This window comes from Salvelinus sp. IW2-2015, linkage group LG13, assembly GCF_002910315.2.
Source record: "Salvelinus sp. IW2-2015 linkage group LG13, ASM291031v2, whole genome shotgun sequence".
NCBI lineage: Eukaryota > Metazoa > Chordata > Actinopteri > Salmoniformes > Salmonidae > Salvelinus > Salvelinus sp. IW2-2015.
The window spans coordinates 46,422,032-46,441,256 of NC_036853.1; the positions used below are offsets into that span (position 1 = coordinate 46,422,032).

General features: G+C 44.2%; 1 protein-coding gene and 1 pseudogene across 3 annotated transcripts; both read right to left on the reverse strand.

The window, feature by feature from the left end:
* Positions 1-359: 359 nt before the first annotated feature.
* LOC111971600 (tudor domain-containing protein 7B-like) lies at positions 360-15,105 on the reverse strand. 3 transcript variants are annotated; one of them, XM_023998455.2, is made up of 20 exons: positions 15,018-15,105; positions 14,003-14,211; positions 13,490-13,637; positions 12,987-13,224; positions 12,715-12,767; positions 12,204-12,427; positions 11,234-12,001; positions 10,885-11,021; positions 10,424-10,613; positions 9,588-9,699; positions 9,001-9,206; positions 6,947-7,081; positions 6,740-6,823; positions 6,414-6,548; positions 6,145-6,249; positions 4,246-4,659; positions 1,515-1,636; positions 1,087-1,247; positions 722-843; positions 360-465 (listed from the first exon to the last, which is right to left on the reverse strand). In XM_023998455.2, exons 2-20 carry the CDS (start codon positions 14,201-14,203, stop codon positions 367-369), a joined length of 3,654 nt encoding a protein of 1,217 aa, XP_023854223.1. In that variant the 5' UTR covers positions 14,204-14,211; positions 15,018-15,105; the 3' UTR covers positions 360-366. The 3 variants fall into 3 exon arrangements, with proteins under 3 accessions (XP_023854223.1, XP_023854221.1, XP_023854222.1); XM_023998453.3 differs by having other exon boundaries at positions 12,715-12,797; XM_023998454.2 differs by lacking the exon at positions 15,018-15,105 and adding an exon at positions 14,427-14,979 and having other exon boundaries at positions 12,715-12,797.
* Positions 15,106-17,739: 2,634 nt separating this feature from the next.
* Positions 17,740-19,225, reverse strand: part of LOC111971282 (stimulated by retinoic acid gene 6 protein-like) — a 17,685-nt pseudogene continuing 16,199 nt past the window's right edge.

A 19,225-nucleotide genomic window follows, 5' to 3' on the forward strand; every position in this document is an offset into this window, starting at 1 on the left:
CAACATACCCTGCTAAGGTGATTGATGGGGTGGGTACTGTTGTTTAATCCCTTTCTCTGTATACACACACACAACACTGCAAATAGATTCGTCCCCCCATACGATAAGAAAAATCACAGTTCTATGCTTCACACAGTGCTAAGCTAATAGACCGAGCGCCTGCATAAATGCAGGCTACCCAATGACCTGAGACACTCTGGAAGATCTTTGTGACCTGTGGAATAAGTGAACGGGATACCAACAGTTATATGCTACAGCCAGTGGTGTGCATCATTTCAGCATATGTGATAGATTCTGGCAGAGTTCTACCTGTGTGGTATAAGGATACCTCAACAGTCTTATGTGGTCTGTCTGTCCAGTCCGGTTCTACGGGGCGGTACTCTGTTCCTCTGGGAAGTCAGCCATGATGTTGTGGACCCAGATGTCTGTCTCCTCCCGAGAAGTGTCCACCAGGTACACTATCACCTTGGAGCACAACGGAAATAAGCCAGTGTTTGCATTCAAAATGGCACCCGATTCCCTATGTAGTGCACTGCTTTTGACCAGGGCCCATGGGGGCTCTGGTTGTCTGAAACGGGCACTGGTCAAAAGCAGCGCACTATGTAAGGAATAGGGTGCCATTTCAGAGGCAACCAGTGACTGTTTTCCTTTTTGAAATTTATGTTGCTACTGGCTATATGTATTTTTTATCATTCTCAAATAAATTCAATAAATCAATCACCTTCCTGTCCCAGGGAAGCTCCGCCTCCACCACACACTCCACCTGGGCCACCAGGGGCTTCTTCTCTACGTGGTTCCGGAACACAATGGACGCCGCCTCCGACCACACACACTGCTCCACACCTGGGGAGGGAAGAGGGGTTATTTGATTTTATTAAATCTTTATTTATCCAGGTTTGTCTGATTGTCTTTTTTTTGTTTGTGTTTTTTGCAAGAAGTGTTCAAGATAGCAGATGTTAGAGGTCAACATGATAGAAATACACTTTTGATAAACTACAAGTCACCAGTCAGACTATTCCAACAGAATTGCATGTCCTCGACACACATTCATTATATGCACAGTATTACCCATTGTCCAGTACTCACCAGCCAGTTGTGCAGTGATTCCCTGGAAGGGCAGCTGTCTGAACGACTCGATGAGGGGCTGGAGCAGGGTGCAGCTAACCAGTTCGTGTTTACCATAGTCCAGCTCGTACACAGACACCAGGCCACTGGACAGAACCCTACTCACCAGCACACGGTGCCAACTGTGGGCACAGAGAGAGGTCAGAGGTTATACACAGACCCCAGGCGGTTGGAGAGAACACCCTTGACCAACAGAGTCAACTACGAGGGAAAAGGGTGAACGAAACATTCATGCATTTATTTGACACATTTCAAGTTGATATAGTTGCCTCAGCCATGTGAAAACAACACAAAACCCATAAATCATCTAGGACTAAAAACACGATGAAGTCAACCTTTGTATAAAACCAAAACTGTGGAGGCCTCCAAAACTTAATCTGTCCACTCACTTATGGTCCACCTTGGCGGCGTAGACCTCTCCTTTCTGTACATCTCCGGGCCCCGGCGTCTCCTCCCTCTGGTTGTAGTAAAGGACCATCTCTCCCATCAGCACCACCAGCTTGTACAGGTCCTGAGTTTGATTTGACACATTTCAAATATACTGAACACAACATGCAAGAGTTACAGTTCATATGAGGAAAATCAGTCAATTTAAATAAATTCATTAGGCCCTAATCTATGGATTTCGCATGACTAGGAATACAGATATGCATTGATTGGTCAGATGCCAAAAAAAAAAAAAAAAAAGGGCCTCAGGATCTCGTCACAGTATTTTTGTGCATTCAAATTGCCATGGATAAAATGCAATTGTGTTCGTTGTCCCTGCCCATACTATAACCCCACCATGGGGTACTCTGTTCACAACATTATCAGAAAACCGCTCGCCCCCACACCACACACGTGGTCTGCGGTTGTGAGGCCGGTTGGACGTACTGCCAAATTCTCTAAAACAACATTTGAGGCAGCTTATGGTAGAGAAACTAAAATTAAATTCCCTAGTAACAGCACCAGAGAATTCCTGCAGTCAGTGTGCCAATTGCACGTTCCCTCAAAACTTGACACTTCTGTGGCATTGTGTTGTGACAAAACTGCACCTTTTAGAGTGGCCTTTCATTGTCCCCCTGAACAAGGTGGACCTGTGTAATGATCATGCTGTTTAAATCAGCTTCTTGATATGCCACCTCTGTCAGGTAGATTATCATGGCAAAGGAGAAAGGCTCACTAACAGGGATGTAAACAAATTTGTGCACAAAATTTGAGAGAAGTAAGCTTTTTTTTGCGTATGCAACATTTCTGGGATCTTATTTCAGCTCATGAAACATGGGACCAACACTTTACATGTTGCGTATATATTTTGTTCAGTGTACATAGTTGCCTCAGCCATGCAGGTTTATTCTGGATAAAAAAAGCGGCTTAGGTGTTGAGCGTGTCAGGGGGGGGCGTGGTCTGCCTGGCTGACATTTTCTAACATTTGTCCATGGAGTGGAGACATTTTTGCAGTTTTAAAGCAAATTTCCTGCAATTCTATACATTTTTCCATGCAGCTGAGAGAAATATTGCAGTTTACTACAAATTTCATGCAATTATACATATTCTGCCACAGAGCTAAAATATTTTTTGGGCTGTTTTAAAGCTAATTACCTGTAATTCAAAAAGAAAAATCATGGCTAATATGGTGTTCATTTGGACAAACAAAATATATACAGCTATATTCATTGTTGTTTTAACTTTCAATTCTCCCTGTCTAGCTTTTATTTAGGGGATTGTCAGTACTCAAAGATTATATCCCCCAAAAATATATAGCACCATTATCTTTTCTACATACTTTGTGGTTTTAGTCGTCTTAGTTCACACTGAAAGCAATATTTTTTTTACAGTTTGCACTTCGGGCGGCCCTCCCGAGGATTTCATTGGCAGAGAAATCCCTGTCACGCGAGTTCAACAATACAGACACACATGATCACCAAGACCAAACAAAATCAATGTCTAAAGACTAAGCTACTCCATTAACCTCTCTTGGGTAGGGGGCAGTATTTTCACATCCGGATGAAAAGCGTGCCCAAAGTAAACGGCCTGTTACTCAGGCACAGAAGCTAGGATATGCATATAAAATCGGTAGATTTGGATAGAAAACACTCTAAAGTTTCTGAAACTGTTAAAATTATGTCTGTGAGTATAACAGAACTGATATGGCAGGCGAAACCCCGAGGACAAACCATCCCCCCCAAAATTAAAGAAATTCAGCCTACCACTGTTTTCAATGGCTGTCACTTTTATTTTAAGGCGAAATCCTCCCAGATTGCAGTTCCTACGACTTCCACTAGATGTCAACAGTCTTTAGAAAGAGTTTCATGCTGGTTTTTGGAAAAATTAGCCAGAAATTGTAGTTTTTCTAGGTGGCTCCCATTTTGGCGGTAGTGTTTCCAAGCGCGTTCTTTGGTATTTTTCTCCGGTAAAGACAATAACAATTCTCCGTCTTAAATTTCATCGTTTATTAACGTATTAGGGTACCTAAGGTTTGATTATAAACGTTGTTTGACTTGTTTGGAAAAGTTTATTAGTAACGTTTGAGATTAATTTTGTATGCATTTTGATGGAGGGAAACTGGGTGGATTATTGACTGAAGCGCGCCAGCTTTTTTAGTTTTTATGTATATAAAGGACATTATCGAACAAAAGGACCATTTGTGATATAACTGGGACCTTTTGGAGTGCCAACAGAAGAAGATCAAAGGTAAGGCATTTATTATATCGCTATTTCTGACTTTCGTGGCGCACCTGCCTGGTTGAAATATGTTTTTCATGCTTTTGTATGCGGGGCGCTGTCCTCAGATAATCGCACAGTGTGCTTTCGCCGTAAAGCCCTTTTGAAATCTGACACAGCGGCTGGATTAACAAGAAGTTAAGCTTTATTTTGATGTATHACACTTGTYWTTTRATGAAWGTTAAATATMTATYWTTCTGTAATTTGAATTTCGCGCTCTGCAATTTTACCGGATGTTGGCCAGGTGGGACGCTATCGTCCCACTTGCCCATAAGAAGTTAACCATTTCTCTGCAGAATCCCAAATGGCACCCTTTTCCTTACATAGTGTGCTACTTTTGTGCAAATGTAGTGCACCATGTAGGGAATAGGGTGCCATTTGGGATGCAGCCCTTGGCAGCTCTCTTGAACTGGTTACCTGCCATGGCTGCAGCACAAAGTGTCCCGGGTGACAGGCCACAGACACGTAGACGTCCATGTTCTGGCCCGCCTGGGGAAGCTCCAAGAGAGGGGGCAGCACCAGCTGCTTCTCTCCCCAAGCGGAGGTGACCAAAGTGGGGTTTGAGGTGTCCCCGGCACCATCCAGAGGGCTGGGGGTGTTGGTGGAGACAGGGATAGGGCTGCAGGCTGGGCTGTCGAGGGTAAGCTGATCCACCATGTTGGTGACCACGGTGTCGAGGAAACTGGGGGTAGGGAGGCCGTCCTTCTGGGGTCCGGGTTGCTTCCATAGGTCAGAGGTCGCCATCTGGTGGTTAACACTGTTGGTGACATCCTGGGAGTCAGAGGTAAACAGGTAGATGTGCACCAGCTTGGTCTCGTCCAGCGTCGAGATCTATAGAAAAGGAGAGGGTTGAAAATTTCTTGGAGATGGACATGACATAGGAGAATCAATAACATTTAATTCTAAAGTTCAGCTTGGAGAGCTACAGCGCAAAGGAGAGTTAGAAAGCTTGAAGATCTAATAGTACAGAAGGAAAATCAATCGTTCATTTTATGAAGCTTTTTCCTTTACAAAGTGCTTTTATATATAGGTGAAGAGAGGGTTAAAAATCAGTCCAAGTTAGAGCCTTTCATGTCCATTTTTATTTTATTTTATGCTTCACAAGTTCGACATTCCAGTGTGCCTACTTTCAGTTTGTAGCTTCTGAAAGCTATGCTAATGAGGACAACTCTGTGCCAAAATTCTTTCATTTCGGCAGCTGTGGATCACACCTGCTTCTAATGTCTCATCAACTCTCGTCTGTCTATGCGTCAATTTTTCAAGCATTATATATTGCTGCTCGAGGCAAGCAAATTCAATAGTTCTTTGTTTAAAAGTGTGCCGACTGCAGTTTCCTCCCAAAATACATTCTGAACATTCTGTTCAGCTAGCCGTTACCACACCTGCAGTACAAAAACAGTTGATACAGAGCATTCGGGAAGTATTCAGACCGCTTCACTTTTTGTTACGTTACAGCCTTATTATAAAATTGATTAAATAGTAGCTGTTTTTCCCTGAATCTACACACAATACCCCATAATGACACATCAAAAACACTTTTTTATTTTATTTTGAAATACTGAAGACTGGCTTCTGTCTGGCCACTTTATGATAAAGGCCTGATTGATAGAGTACTGCAGAGATGAGAACCTTCCAGAAGGACAACCCAATCCCCACAGAGGAACTCTAGAGCTTTGTCAGAGTGACCATTGGATTCTTGGTCACCTCACTGACCAAGGCCCTTCTCCCCCAATTGCTCAGTTTGGCTGGGCGGACAGATCTAGGAAGAGTCTTGGTGGTTCCAAACTTCTTCCATTGAAGGATGATGGAGGCCACTGTGTTCTTGGGGACATTCAATGCCTCGACACGATCCTGTCTCGGAGCGCTACGGACAATTCCTTCGACCTCATGGCTTAGTTTTTGCTCTGTTATGCACGGTCAACTGTGGGACCTCATATAGACAAGTGTGTGCCTTTCCAAATCATGTCCAATCAATTTAATTTACCACAGGTGTACTCCAATCAAGTTGTAGAAACATCTCAAGGATGATCAATGGAAACAGGATGCACCTGAACTCAATGTCAAGTCTCATAGCAAAGCATCTGAATACTTATGTAAATAAGGTGTGTATTTTTTAAATAAATTTGCACACAGAAAAACTGTTTTCGCTTTATCATTATGGGATATTGTGTGTAGATTGATGAGGGAAAAAAACAATTTAATCCATTTTTGAATAAGGCTGTAATGTAACAAAATGTGGACAAAGTGAAGGGATCTGAATACTTTCCGAATGCACTGTATATACTTTAATTGGATCTGTGTTTGTGATTGACGTACCTTCATGCTACAGTCCATAGAGTTGAGTACAGCACCTCTAAGCCAGAGAACAGCCTCAGGAGTCCAGACCCCCACCTCCAGCTCTGCCAGACAACACTTGATCGCCTAGGAAGAGAGTAGTATACTTTAGTATCGCATAGGGACATTTGCTTGCGTCAAAGTACAGGAACGCATGGTGTACAGATAACCTATCGCAAATTGTACATCAGACAACAGGAGACAACACAAGGGATCAATCATCAATAAAGCCAGGGGTCTTTCCGTCCGACCTGTGGTGGGATGACCATGAGCTCGTGCAGGAACGGAGGAGGGATCTCTCTCAGCTCTATGACCTCTACAGAGGCCGGGACTCCCAGGTCCACAAATTTGATATCTAGCACTCTGCTACCATGGAGGTTGGTGATCTGACAGGGATACACAGACATACTGTTTGGTAAAAGCAAGCATAGCACAGAATATAACAAAGGAGAGAATTGGTTTGAAATGCATTAGATTTCACTATTCATTTATTTTGGGGTGAAAAGATGTATTGTCAAAGAACATCCCATTGGGATAAGTGTTCCTTCCATGTAGTTTATTCTCTACAGTCTCCTACCTCTACTCTGGACCACCTTCCTTTGTACCGGGCCAGGCAGCACTTCCCACAGAACGGAATGGACACCAGAGACTCTGACGTCACCTGGCAAAGAGACGATCAACAACATATTGTAAATCCCATTACATTATTAGGCTATATGTGTGTAACAGCAATTTGCCCCCCCAAAAAAAGAATGGTGTGACTATCCTAACTGTCTTCATGTACCTGGGTTATGAAGAAGGCCTCGATCTTATCCAGGATCTCGTTGAGCTTGACCCGACCTCGGGAGGGCAGCTGGCAGAAGATGGTTCCGTCAGAACACACGTTGGTCACAGACACATTCATATAGGTACTGTTGACCTGGAGGAGAAACCAGACACATTGATATAAACTCAGCAAAAAAAGAAACATCCCTTTTTCAGGACCTTGTCTTTGAAAGATAATTCATAAAAATCCAAATAACTTCACATTTCTTCATTGTAAAGGGTTCAAACACTGTTCCCCATGCTTGTTCAATGAACCATCAACAATTAATGAACATGCACCTGTGGAACAGTCATTAAGACACTAACAGCTTACAGACAGTAGGCAATTAAGGTCACAGTTATAAAAACTTAGAACACTAAAGAGGCCTTTCTACTAACTCGGAAAAACACCAAAAGAAAGATGCCCAGGGTCCCTGCGTGAACGTGCCATAGGCATGCTGTAAGGAGGCATGAGGACTGCAGATGTGGCCAGGGCAATAAATTGCAATGTCCGTACTGTGAGACGCCTAAGACAGCGCTACAGAACGGATAGCTGATCGTCCTCGGAGTGGCAGACCACGTGTAACGACACCTGCACAGGATCGGTACATTCGAACATCACACCTGTGGGACAGGTACAGGATGGCAACAACTGCTCGAGTTACACCAGGAACGCACAATCCCTCCATCAGTGCTCAGACTGTCCGCAATAGGCTGGGAGAGGCTGGACTGAGGGCTTGTAAGCCTGTTGTAAGGCAGGACCTCACCAGACATCACCGGCAACGTCGCTTATGGGCACAAACCCACCGTCGCTGGACCAGACAAGACTGGCAAAAAGTGCTCTTCTCTGACGAGTCGCGGGTTTGTCTCACCAGGGGTGATGGTCGGATTTGTGTTTATCGTCAAAGAAATGAGCGTTACACCGAGGCCTGTACTCTGGAGCGGGATCGATTTGGAGGTGGAGGGTCCGTCATGGTCTGGGGCGGTGTGTCACAGCATCATCGGACTGAGCTTGTTGTCATTGCAGGCAATCTCAACGCAGTGCATTACAGGGAAGACATCCTCCTCCCTCATGTGGTACCCTTCCTGCAGGCTCATCCTGACATGACCCTCCAGCATGATAATGCCACTAGCCATACTGCTCGTTCTGTGCGTGATTTCCTGCAAGACAGGAATGTCAGGGTTCTGCCATGGCCAGCGAAGAGCCCGGATCTCAATCCCATTGAGCACGTCTGGGACCTGTTGGATCGGAGGGTGAGGGCTATGGCCATTTCCCCCAGAAATGTCCGGGAACTTGCAGGTGCCATGGTGGAAGAGTGGGGTAACATCTCACAGCAAGAACTGGCAAATCTGGTGCAGTCCATGAGGAGGAGATGCATTGCAGTACTTAATGCAGCTGGTGGCCACACCAGATACTGACAGCTACTTTTGATTTTGACCCCCCCCCCCCCCTCTTTGTTCAGAGACACATTATTCAATTTCTGTTAGTCTGTCAATTTCTGTTAGTCTGTGGAACTTGTTCAGTTTATGTCTCAGTTGTTGAATCTTGTTATGTTCATACAAATATTTACACATGTTAAATATTTACACGTTTGCTGAAAATAAACACAGTTGACAGTGAGAGGACGTTTCTTTTTTGCTGAGTTTAGGTACTGTTGACCTGGAGGAGAAACCACAGACGCATTCAAACTCCATACTTAAGAAATAAGGGACAACATGGCACTACGTATTCATGAACGCCTAACTGAGAATAAACCCTCATTACAGTGAGATTGAGGTAGATTACTTAACACGGCAAGAGAAAACAGGATGGGTACGCATGCATTTCAGATGGACGAAGGACAGAACACAATATTGCATGTGCTACCTACTGCCGGTGTGCCATAGAACAAGGCCATTAACCCGGAAATGTGCCCCAGTCCAAGGCTGACCCTGTGCTGCTCCCAGCATGCCATCTGTGCGCATCCTTTCCATGCAAATTGATCAAATGTGCATTGAAAGGAAAAATGGATACTCTAGAAAACCTATAACAACCTGTAAAGGGTTCTCCATGGCCTTGTCCTGCAGAGCCTTGAGGCATACAGCGTTGATGTTGACCTCATCATCGTGCGACGTGTCGTAGAGCACCACCTGGGGCGGGTCAGCGTCGTGCTGCAGCAACTCCACCAGGAGGATCTTACCTACGGCCAGGGACTCCAGCGTTTGCAGCACAGAGAGCTCCGAGCTGAACTGCTCCAGACCTACACACAGAGAGGGAGACGCAGAGAGGGAGATGCAGAGAGGGAGAAAGATGGTGACAGCAGCGTGAGGGAGAGCGAGAAAAGAGCGAGAAAGATGGGAGAGAAAGAGAGATGGAAAAAGAGCGAGAGCGATTAAAATGAACCTCTTGCTCCATATTACGACCCCGAGGTACTTAGATCTGAGAGGATCCCTAAAGGACAAAGACAGCAGATTAAACACACCAGAACGTGGAATACCACTAACTGTAGTGACATGTGTAAATGAACATTACATTTAGCTAACTGCTTGTATTCTCCATCACACAAACTAATTATTTTCATGGACACACTATAGTTGCGATGCTCAGAAGAGATGGGGAAATGGGAGTTGAACTTGGTTACCAGCTAGTGTACAGGTAGTCGCCTGGAAGGGCAGCTTGAGGAAGTCTTTCTGCAGCTCCAGTAGTTTGGTTCTACTGAGGACCTCAGAGAAGCCATGGTCCACGTAGTACACCTGTAGAGCAACAACAACACAGTCTGGTTATAAACAGGGCCTTGAACTTTCTGTGGACTGAAAACATACAAGGTACAGTCTTCTAGTAGTACACCTGCACGGCTGGTTACTGGGCTAGTGGTCCACTTAAAACACCTGAGGGTCGACAAATCTGGTTAAACACAGGGCCATGTAGGTGATGTGGACTGGACACCTGTAACTAAGTCTAGCATAGGAATGGCCAATAAAACATCCTCATTATTTCCTGCTTCTCATGATTATTATTTTTCACACTATACTTTAAAATCCAACTAGAGTTGGCAGAAAAGTATCCTCATGAGGCCCTTCTAACCCACTACCACACACTTCTCTTTCTACTGCATTTAAATGTTTTATTTTACCTTTATTTAACTAGGCAAGTCAGTTAAGAACAAATTCTTATTTTCAATTACGGCCTAGGAATAGTGGGTTAACTGCCTTGTTCAGGGGCAGAACTACCGATTTGTACCTTGTCAGCTCGGGGATTTGATCTTGCAACCTTTCGGTTACTAGTCCAACGCTCTAACCACTAGGCCAATGTTTGTTCAACTTTTCACCACCTAATCGTGTTTTGGCTCAGTTCCCTGCAGCGCTTCACAAACATATAGGGGAGATTTCCTAGACACCGGTTAAGCCTAGTTCTGGACTAAACAGAACTTTCAATGGAGATTCTCCATTGAGCTTGCCTCTCCAAGACTGTCCTTACCTTGACTTTGTCGGTCATGACCTCACAGACCTGGGCCCTGACGACCTCCTCGCCCACCTCCACTTTGACGGCCGCCAGTTCACCAGTCGAGGGGAAGGGGAGGAGCCTCTGAGCGCTGAGCTGGCTGTAGACGGTACTCATGGATTCCTCCATTGTCTCCAGGGCCTGAGAGTAGCCCTCGCCTATGTACCTGAGTAAGAAGAGGGAAATTCCCAACATTTTCAGGTTTTTCTGAAATCCAGGTTGGAGGATTTCCAGAAGCAGCAGGAAATATTGCAGGGGAGGGAATCTTCTAAACAGGAAATTAGAGGCTTAAGGCTGCAAAATGCCCTGAAAAGTTAATGAAATGCCCCCGAAATTGCAATGTCGAAGACATACATTTTTTGTTTTTTTTAAGTCCCCTTAAATTTGACCAGCAATTTCTCAAAATAAATAGTAAAATGACCAAAGAAATAAGCTACCTGAGGATGACCTGGTCGGTGCTGCTTGCCTCCACCACCAGCACTGAGGGGAACTCCTCCTTGGGGAGCAGCAGAGGAGGAACCATGGGGGTGCTGTTGAGCTTATAACCCGACGGAGAAGACGGGGTGCTGCTCACCTGCATGTCCAAACAACACACCTTATTACAGTTGTGCCAATGTGTTCTCCACCAGTTTCTTCTATTGGACCCGGCACATGTTGTTTGGGAGGGAATCAATTTCAAGAGTCGATTCCCGAATCGAGGAATCAGAAATGACTCCGATATATGATCTCCCGAATAAACAATTAATAAATGAAATAACATTTCTGGAGTGGAACAGGCAGCCCTACCTTGGCCTTGTACTCGGCGGTGGGGCCGTAGAGGATGGCCTTCTTCTTGTTGTCGGACATGGGGTACTCCATGGTGCAGATGTCTAGTAAGAGAGACAGGTTGGCCAGGATGTCCTCTGGGAAGGGGACCTTGAAGGTCTCCTGGTAGAGCTTGGGGAGGGCGTGGGCCCACAGGCCATGGCTGTATTTAGACAGCAGCTCCTTCAGTCTGAGGCGCGCCTCCGCAGGGATGCTCACCGCTGTAGGGGAGAGGGGGATTGGGGTGGTGGGGGTAGGGGTAGGGGAGGCCAACCATGTGGGGGAGGTGAGGAAGGGAGGAGTAGGGGAGGTGGGAGTAGGGGAGGTGGGGTTAGTTGTTGGCTTCCATGAGGGCGAGGTGGAAGTAGGGGAGGGTCTCCACAAATTACAGGTGGGCATAGGGAGTAGGTGGGAAGGAGAGGGCTTCCACAAGGTAGAGGGGGCAGTTGGAGAGGTGGGGGTATGGGTCGGGGAGTGCTTCGAAGAGGGGGCCGGTGGAGTGGGCAAGGTCTGACTCTGGTTCAAGGAGGGGTTCCTCGGTGAGAAGAATAGAGGGGCCAGTTTCACTGGGTTGGCAGTGACTGGTTTGACTGGAGCGGTAGTGATGGGTTTGGCTAGGAGGGTTGTGGCTGGTTTTACTGTATAAGGAGCCGTTGGAGGTTTGACTGGTGAGAGAGCAGGGCTGGGGGGTTTGGGCTGAGGGGGGTAGACCAGCCTATCTGCTCGATTGGTACTAACAGGCTTCTCAACCTGAAACACAAAGTGTCACTTGATGCATCAAAGTGAATTTTTAAAGTACATAAAACACTACAGTAAAACAGTGCGACTTTCTAATGTTCTGTAAATATGTGGGGGGAAAATGAGTGGTAACTATTCTATCATCTCAAAAAAATTCATTTTGTTGCTGATAGAAGGGAAACAAAGAMAATATGATTTTCCACTAGATACTTACTGAGCAGATGTGTGTCCAGTTCTCCAGGTCTATGACTGCTTGGCCAGGTAGGTCCTGMTTGTGCATGTCCCGGTACACAGAGGGCAGCTTGGAGAGCCACAGACCACTGCAGTACTTCTTCAGCACCTCAGAGATCTGACTCTGCACCACCTGGGGGTTGTAGCCTCCCGGCTGAAAGGCTTTGGGCGTCGGAGGAGAGACGTTACTGATGGTAATGGCGAGAGCTGGGAAATAGGATGAAACGATGGCATGTTATTAATACATAGTATACCAGCTACAGTCATGTTCAGTAGGGTGAAAACGTTTTCAAATGTTTTGTACAGTAACACTACCACCACTAAAGTGTTCAGAGGACACTAACCAGATGCCCTCTAGAGGGAGACATAGCATAGACTTCCTAGGAGAAATACTCTTAGTCTGGGATTTCAGACAAAATCTCCACTATGAATCTGCTGTCATGCAATTAGCCAAATCTCCAACTGGAGAAAGGTGGGTCCCACTTGAGACTTACCAGGAGCTTTTTGGGTGGTAATTGAAATGTGATGGTTGACTTCTTTCACCAGTCTAGAAGAAAAGGTACATTTCTTGACTGGTCTGAAGAAAGATAGAGGGATAGTAACATCTGGTGGTACTATTTGAATGCAGAGAAGACATTTGTCAATAACATTACATAAAATGACATTGAAAACGGTATAACGTCACAAACCACCTACACCTTACACATTGGTGTGTGTTAATGCCCTCCACACCTCTCATACTAAAGCATGTGTTCCTTCCACTCACCTCTCACTCGGTTTCACCTGAGTGATGGACTCCCTGTTCTGACTCTGCGGTGCCGGAGCAGGGGGGTTGGCCCGCTCGTCATGCTGGCTGTACATCTTCCTGATGTCTCCCCCAGCACTGAAGCCTCCACAGGTGTTGTAGCTTCGTGGCCGTGAGGGTCCCATGGAGGTGTAAGGCTGGCTCCAGCCAGAGCGCACTTGAGCACGGTCGGGCTGACGCAGGGACGTCCGAGGCGTCTCTGGAGATGAGGGGAGAGATGGAAGAGGTAGATGTCAGTGATGATAGCATCCTGCTTCACTTTTTCACTCACTGATTTGATTCATATGTGCAAAGAATCAGGAGTGAGAGGAATACAATTTTGGTCTGAAAGGCCCTTATACTTAACTTTTTGTTGAAATTCAAGTTCTCAAAGGAATAGTAAACTGGGCCATCGAGGAAAGACACATTCAGAAAAGAGCCATTCTCAGATGACACAGACTGGGACAAGGACAGACGAGACCTACCATAGAACACAAAATTTGAAGCCAATTTCGACCTCATCCGACAGTTCAGCATCTGGGATCTGCCAGGTGCCCGCTTGCTGGACTTCTGACGGGCGACCAGCTGAGCGATGTGGGCCGTTTCTTGACAGACTGCAGCAAAGCACATTATCTACAGGAGAAATATAGAGAGTACAAGCTCATACAAAGTGACACATATTGGCTTAAAACCTCAATCTGACTAGCTCAACTCTCCTCAAACTCCAAATATGTCCTTCCTCCTGAAATGTGCACGTCTTCACTTCCCTTCATAGATTTAAAAGGAAAGTGGCCAATAGAAAAGGAACCGGCTGGTATAATTGATATGCTGCTTGCTCCTGCGGGGCACAGGCAGATTTCACACCTAGTCGGCTCGGGGATTCAAACCAGCGACCTTTCGGTTACTGGCCCAGTGCTTTTAATCACTAGGCTACCAGCCGCCCAGTGCTTTTAATCACTAGGCTACCAGCCGCCCGTTTATTTGGAGGTAGGCCTTACCTCCCCCATGCGATTCTCTATCCTGACCACGGAGGGGATACTGCGGAGGAAGCACTCCAGTGATGGGTAACCCATCTTTCGGTCAGGGATGAACTCCCCCGTCAGCGACCTGTATTCCCCCTGCAACCGCGTGATGGACACCCCGTTCTTATTGGCCTGGAGGACAGCCCGGAGCATCTTCTTCATCAGATCGTCAGACATCCTGACACCTGGTCAGGAACATAATGAAGACTGCTGTCAGTGTCAACCCAAAATTAGTCCCGTTAACTACTTTGTATTGCAGCGCCATTTTGTTCCTTCTTAAATACAAATAAACAAATGGAGCCAACTTAAATGATGACTAGAATGAATGTCCAATCATTGCGCTAGATAGTCAAGTCAGTTATGTTCTACAGTCACCAAACACACAATTATACACACTTACCAAGGCCTCAACTACTGAGACATATGCTAGCAAACTTAAATACTTGAGCTACGGATAAGTTACCGTTGCCTAGATATAACCAACTCAACTAGCTAGCTATACGGTTGCCCACTTAGGCTACAGCTTCCCAGTGTTTGTTGTTAGCCAACTAAACAAAAGTACAGACTGCAGCAGAGATGTTTAGAGAGGTTACAAAAGTTTGCTTCGATTGTAGGTTGAACTGGATGAATAACGTTAGTGTGGCACTTGTCATGCGAGGCCGCCGATCTTTGGGCGGTCAAACATGTTTTTCAAAGTAACTTTTCCTATAAACATCCATTGTCCTGAGCTACTGTGTATCCAATGTCAGTCCTTGCACTATAATACTGTCTACGAATATGCTATAGTGCCTTAACGTTGTTGGCTAAAACATGATAGCTAGCTAGCCAACGTCTGCTAACGTTAACTAGCTTTAGCTGGCAAGTTCACTGGAAGTTATTGTAACGAAAGTATCCAGGCTTCAAACTAACGTTAGCTACATGGATATTATTAAAAGTCCAAGGACGTATAATACTTTCTATTTCATATTGGCTGATTAGCAATACTGATTACCTGGGACTGTTATTAGCTTCAATCAATTAACAATCTTTGCTGGGTCACTGCCTCCTCAGAACTGTTTTCTAATTAACGTTCGCGTGCGGGTCGCACACGTGCCCTCAAGTTCAGGTGGTTAATGTAATAATTATTAGTAATCACCGCAGCGTTTAGTAAATATGTGATTTATTTTATTGTAAGACATTTACATAAATGTAATTATTTATTTTCAAGTCAAAGATACTCAATTACAATCATTGATGCAACCATATTGAAATACACTTGACTGTGGCCTATATCCAGTACATGTGGCATACTATAGCTGGGGGTGCAGATTTTTTGTTGTTGTTGTTGCAGGTGCTGAATACTTCTATATCAGTCTGCTAATACATGACTAGTAAAGGCCCAGCGCCCTACTTTTGTGATGTTTTTTTTTTAACTATGTGAAAACTTAAATGGTCTATTCATTCCTTTTCGTAGACACTCTTATCCAGAGCAACTTACAGTAGTGAGTGCATACATTTTCATACTGGTCCCCCATGGGATTCAAACCCACAACACTAGCATCGCCAGCGCCATGCTCTACCAACTGAGCCACATTATCACAAACCACTTGATGTCTCAATGTACTCAATTACTGTATTGTACATTGTTTTTCTTCATGGTGATGGAAAGTCTACAGGTACAAACCTAGATGAATATTATTCATATATTTTTTTTAAAATAACGTTTATTTAACTAGGCAAGTCCGTTAAGAACAAATTCTTATTTACAATGACAGCCTACACCGACCAAACCGGGCTAATTGTGCGCTGCTCTATGGGACTCCCAATCACAGCCGGTTGTGATACAGCCTGGAATCGAACCAGGGTGTCTGTAATGACGCCTCAAGCATTGAGATGCAGTGCATTAGACCGTTGCGCTACTCTGAATGACCAGCCTATGTACAATACAGCAATGTACATTTACCTTAAGTGGTTTGTAAGGATGGTAAATTAATACTGCATAAAAAGGCGTTGTTTTCCATGTCATTTAATCAATAAAAATATTTAATTTGATGTGAATGTTTTGTGTCTTTGCCCATAACTTTGCACCTTTAATGTGAGGACATGGTTTTGTTCTTTCTGTATCCCATTAGAATGACTATTGAATCCTGCAAGATACTGTTCATAATTATACAACTAGTTTTTTTGCCAAAGCAGAGATGCTGATTTTTTTTTTGTTGCTTGAGCTACAGACATCTATATTGGTCTGCTAATACTAGTAAAGGCCCAGTGCAATACTTTTGTGAGAAGAAAAATGAATTTAAAAAAAAATACCTTTTTTAAATGTATATACATTACAAGTGAAAAGTTTGGATACACCTACTCAGTGAATAGGTTTTCTTTATTTTTACAATGTTCTACATTGTAGAATAATAGTGAAGACATTAAAACTATGAAGTAACACATATGGAATCATTTACGAACCACTTTTTTTTTAACAAATAAAAATATATTTTATATTTGAGATTCTTCAAGGTAGCCACCCTTTGCCTTGATGACAGCTTTGCATACTCGTGTCATTCTCTCAACCAGCTTCACCTGGAATGCTTTTCCAACATTCTTGATGGAGTTCACACATATGCTGAGCACTTGTTGGCTGCTTCCCCTTCACTCTGCGGTCCAACTCATCCCAAACCATCTCAGTTGGGTTGAGGTCGGGTGATTGTGGAGGCCAGGACAGGCCATCACTCTCCTCCTTGGTCAAATACCCCTTACACAGCCTGGAGGTGTTTTGGGTCATTGTCCTGTTGAAAAACAAATGATAGTCCCACTATGCGCAAACCAGATGGGATGGCGTATTGCTGCCGAATACTGTGGTAGCCATGCTGGTAGGTGTGCCTTGAATTCTAAATAAATCACAGACAGTGTCACCAGCAAAGCACCATCACACCTCCTCCTCCATGCTTCACAGTGGAAACCACACATGCGTAGATCATCCGTTCACCTACTCTGCGTCTCACAAAGACAGCTTTTGGAACTAAAAATCTCCAATTTGGACTCATCAGACCAAAGGACAGATTTCCATCAGTCTAATGTCTATTGCTCATGTTTCTTGGCCCAATCAAGTCTCTTCTTCTTATTGGTGTCCTTTAGAAATGGTTTCTTTGCAGCAATTTGACCATGAAGGCCTGATTCAGGCTGTCTCCTCTGAACAGTTGATGTTGAGATGTGTCTGTTACTTGATCTCTGTCAAGCATTTATTTGGGCTGCAATTTCTGAGGCTAGTAACTCCAATGAACTTATCCTCTGCAGCAGAGGTAACTCTGGGTCTTCCTTTCCTGTAGAGGTCCTCATGAGAGCCAGTTTCATCATAGCGCTTGATGGTTTTTGCGACTGCACTTGATGAAACTTGTTCTTGAAATGTTCCACATTGACTGACCTTCACGTCTTGAAGTAATGATGAACTATCGTTTCTCTTTGCATATTTGAGCTGTTCTTGACATAATATGGACTTGGTCTATTACCAAATAGGGCTATCTTCTGTGTACCAACCCTACCTTGCCACAACACAGCTGATTGGCTCAAATGCATTAAGAAGGAATGAAATTCCACAAACTAACTTTTAACAAAGCACACCTGTTAATTGTAATGCATTCCAGGTGACTACCTCATGAAGCTGGTTGAGTGAATGCCAAAAGTGTGCAAAGCTGTCATCAAGGCAAAGGGTGGCTACTTTGAAGAATCTCAAATATAAATATATTTTGATTTGTTTAATTAAGACTTTTTTGGTTACTACATGATTCCATGTGTTATTTCATAGTAGAACAATGTACAATGTAGAAAATAGTAAAACATTACGAAAAACCCTTGAATGAGTAGGTGTGTCCAAACTTTTGACTGGTACTGTATATTTTTTATTCAGATTTTTCAGAGAGTGCTTGCAAAACCCTCAGCACCTCTACTTCCTGTGGCTACGTGGCCTACTAAAAACAAATGGACCGTTATGAGGTAAAAAGCATAACTCTGTCCCATTTGTCCTATCATTTTTCACAGTAGGAGTAATTATGTAGGTATTTCCGAATGTATAATGCGTTAATCATATTAGCCTAGTGGTTAGAGCGTTGGGCCAGTAACCGAAAGTTTGCTGGATCGAAACCCCGAGCTGACAAGGTAAGAATCCTGTTGTTCTGCCCCTGAGCAAGGCAGTTAACCCACTGTTCCCTGGGTGCCAAAGATGTAGATGTCAATTAAGCCACCCCCGGCACCTCTCTGATTGAGAGGGGTTGGGTTAAATGCAGAAGACACATTTCAGTTGTTCAACTGACCAGTTATCCCCATTTCCCATGATTCATCACATACAAAACAATACATTGTAAGAGCTTGGCCTGTGGTATCAAATGTAGCACTCATGAGCCATAAAGGTGTCCTCGAAATGTGTGTAGGTCTACTAAATGTTATATCACATTATTGTACTAGACTATTTCAGGCTGGGCATGTATAAGCCATGAACAGAATCAGTCAGTTAATGCCTGCCCATTGGTCGTAGTCTGATCTGATGTAACTGCTGTGGCCGTCGTCTCTGGTGCCTGTCCCATCTGTTCGGTCTGAGAGGCCAGCAGCCAGGCTTGGACCACAGTGTCCTGGTGGTCAGTGTGACTGGAGGAGGTCCTGTTCTTCCAAAGGAGGATCAGTCGTGAGTTCTTCATCAGGGTGTAGAGGAGCATCCATCGCCGCCTGGCCAGGCTTCCACAGACTGAATCTACAACACAGTGGTTTTAGAGAGAGACTGACATGATCTACAAATAATTATTAAGTGTCCTAGCATTCATATTTCAGGTCTCAAATGTCACTTGTATGAGTTGTAAGGTGTCCAGGATCTGCTCACTTGTCTGTTTTGATCAACAATCTGTGTTGGGCTACTGAGGTTTGTAGTGGTGGGAAAAGTACATAATTGTAATACTTGGGTAAAAGTAAAGATACCTTAGTAGAAAATTACTGTAGTAAAAGTGAAAGTCACCCAGTAAAAGTCAAAAATTATTTGGTTTTAAATATACTTAAGTATCAAAAGTAAATAAAATAGCTAAAATATAAATAGTAAAATAAAGTAGTACTTTAAAGTATTTTTACTTAAGTACTTTACACCACTGGTGTCATGTTTTGTCATTGATTATCATGTCTTGTCCCTGTGCTTCCCTTCTATTCGTTTCCCTCTGCTGGTCTTATTAGGTTCTTTCCCTCTTT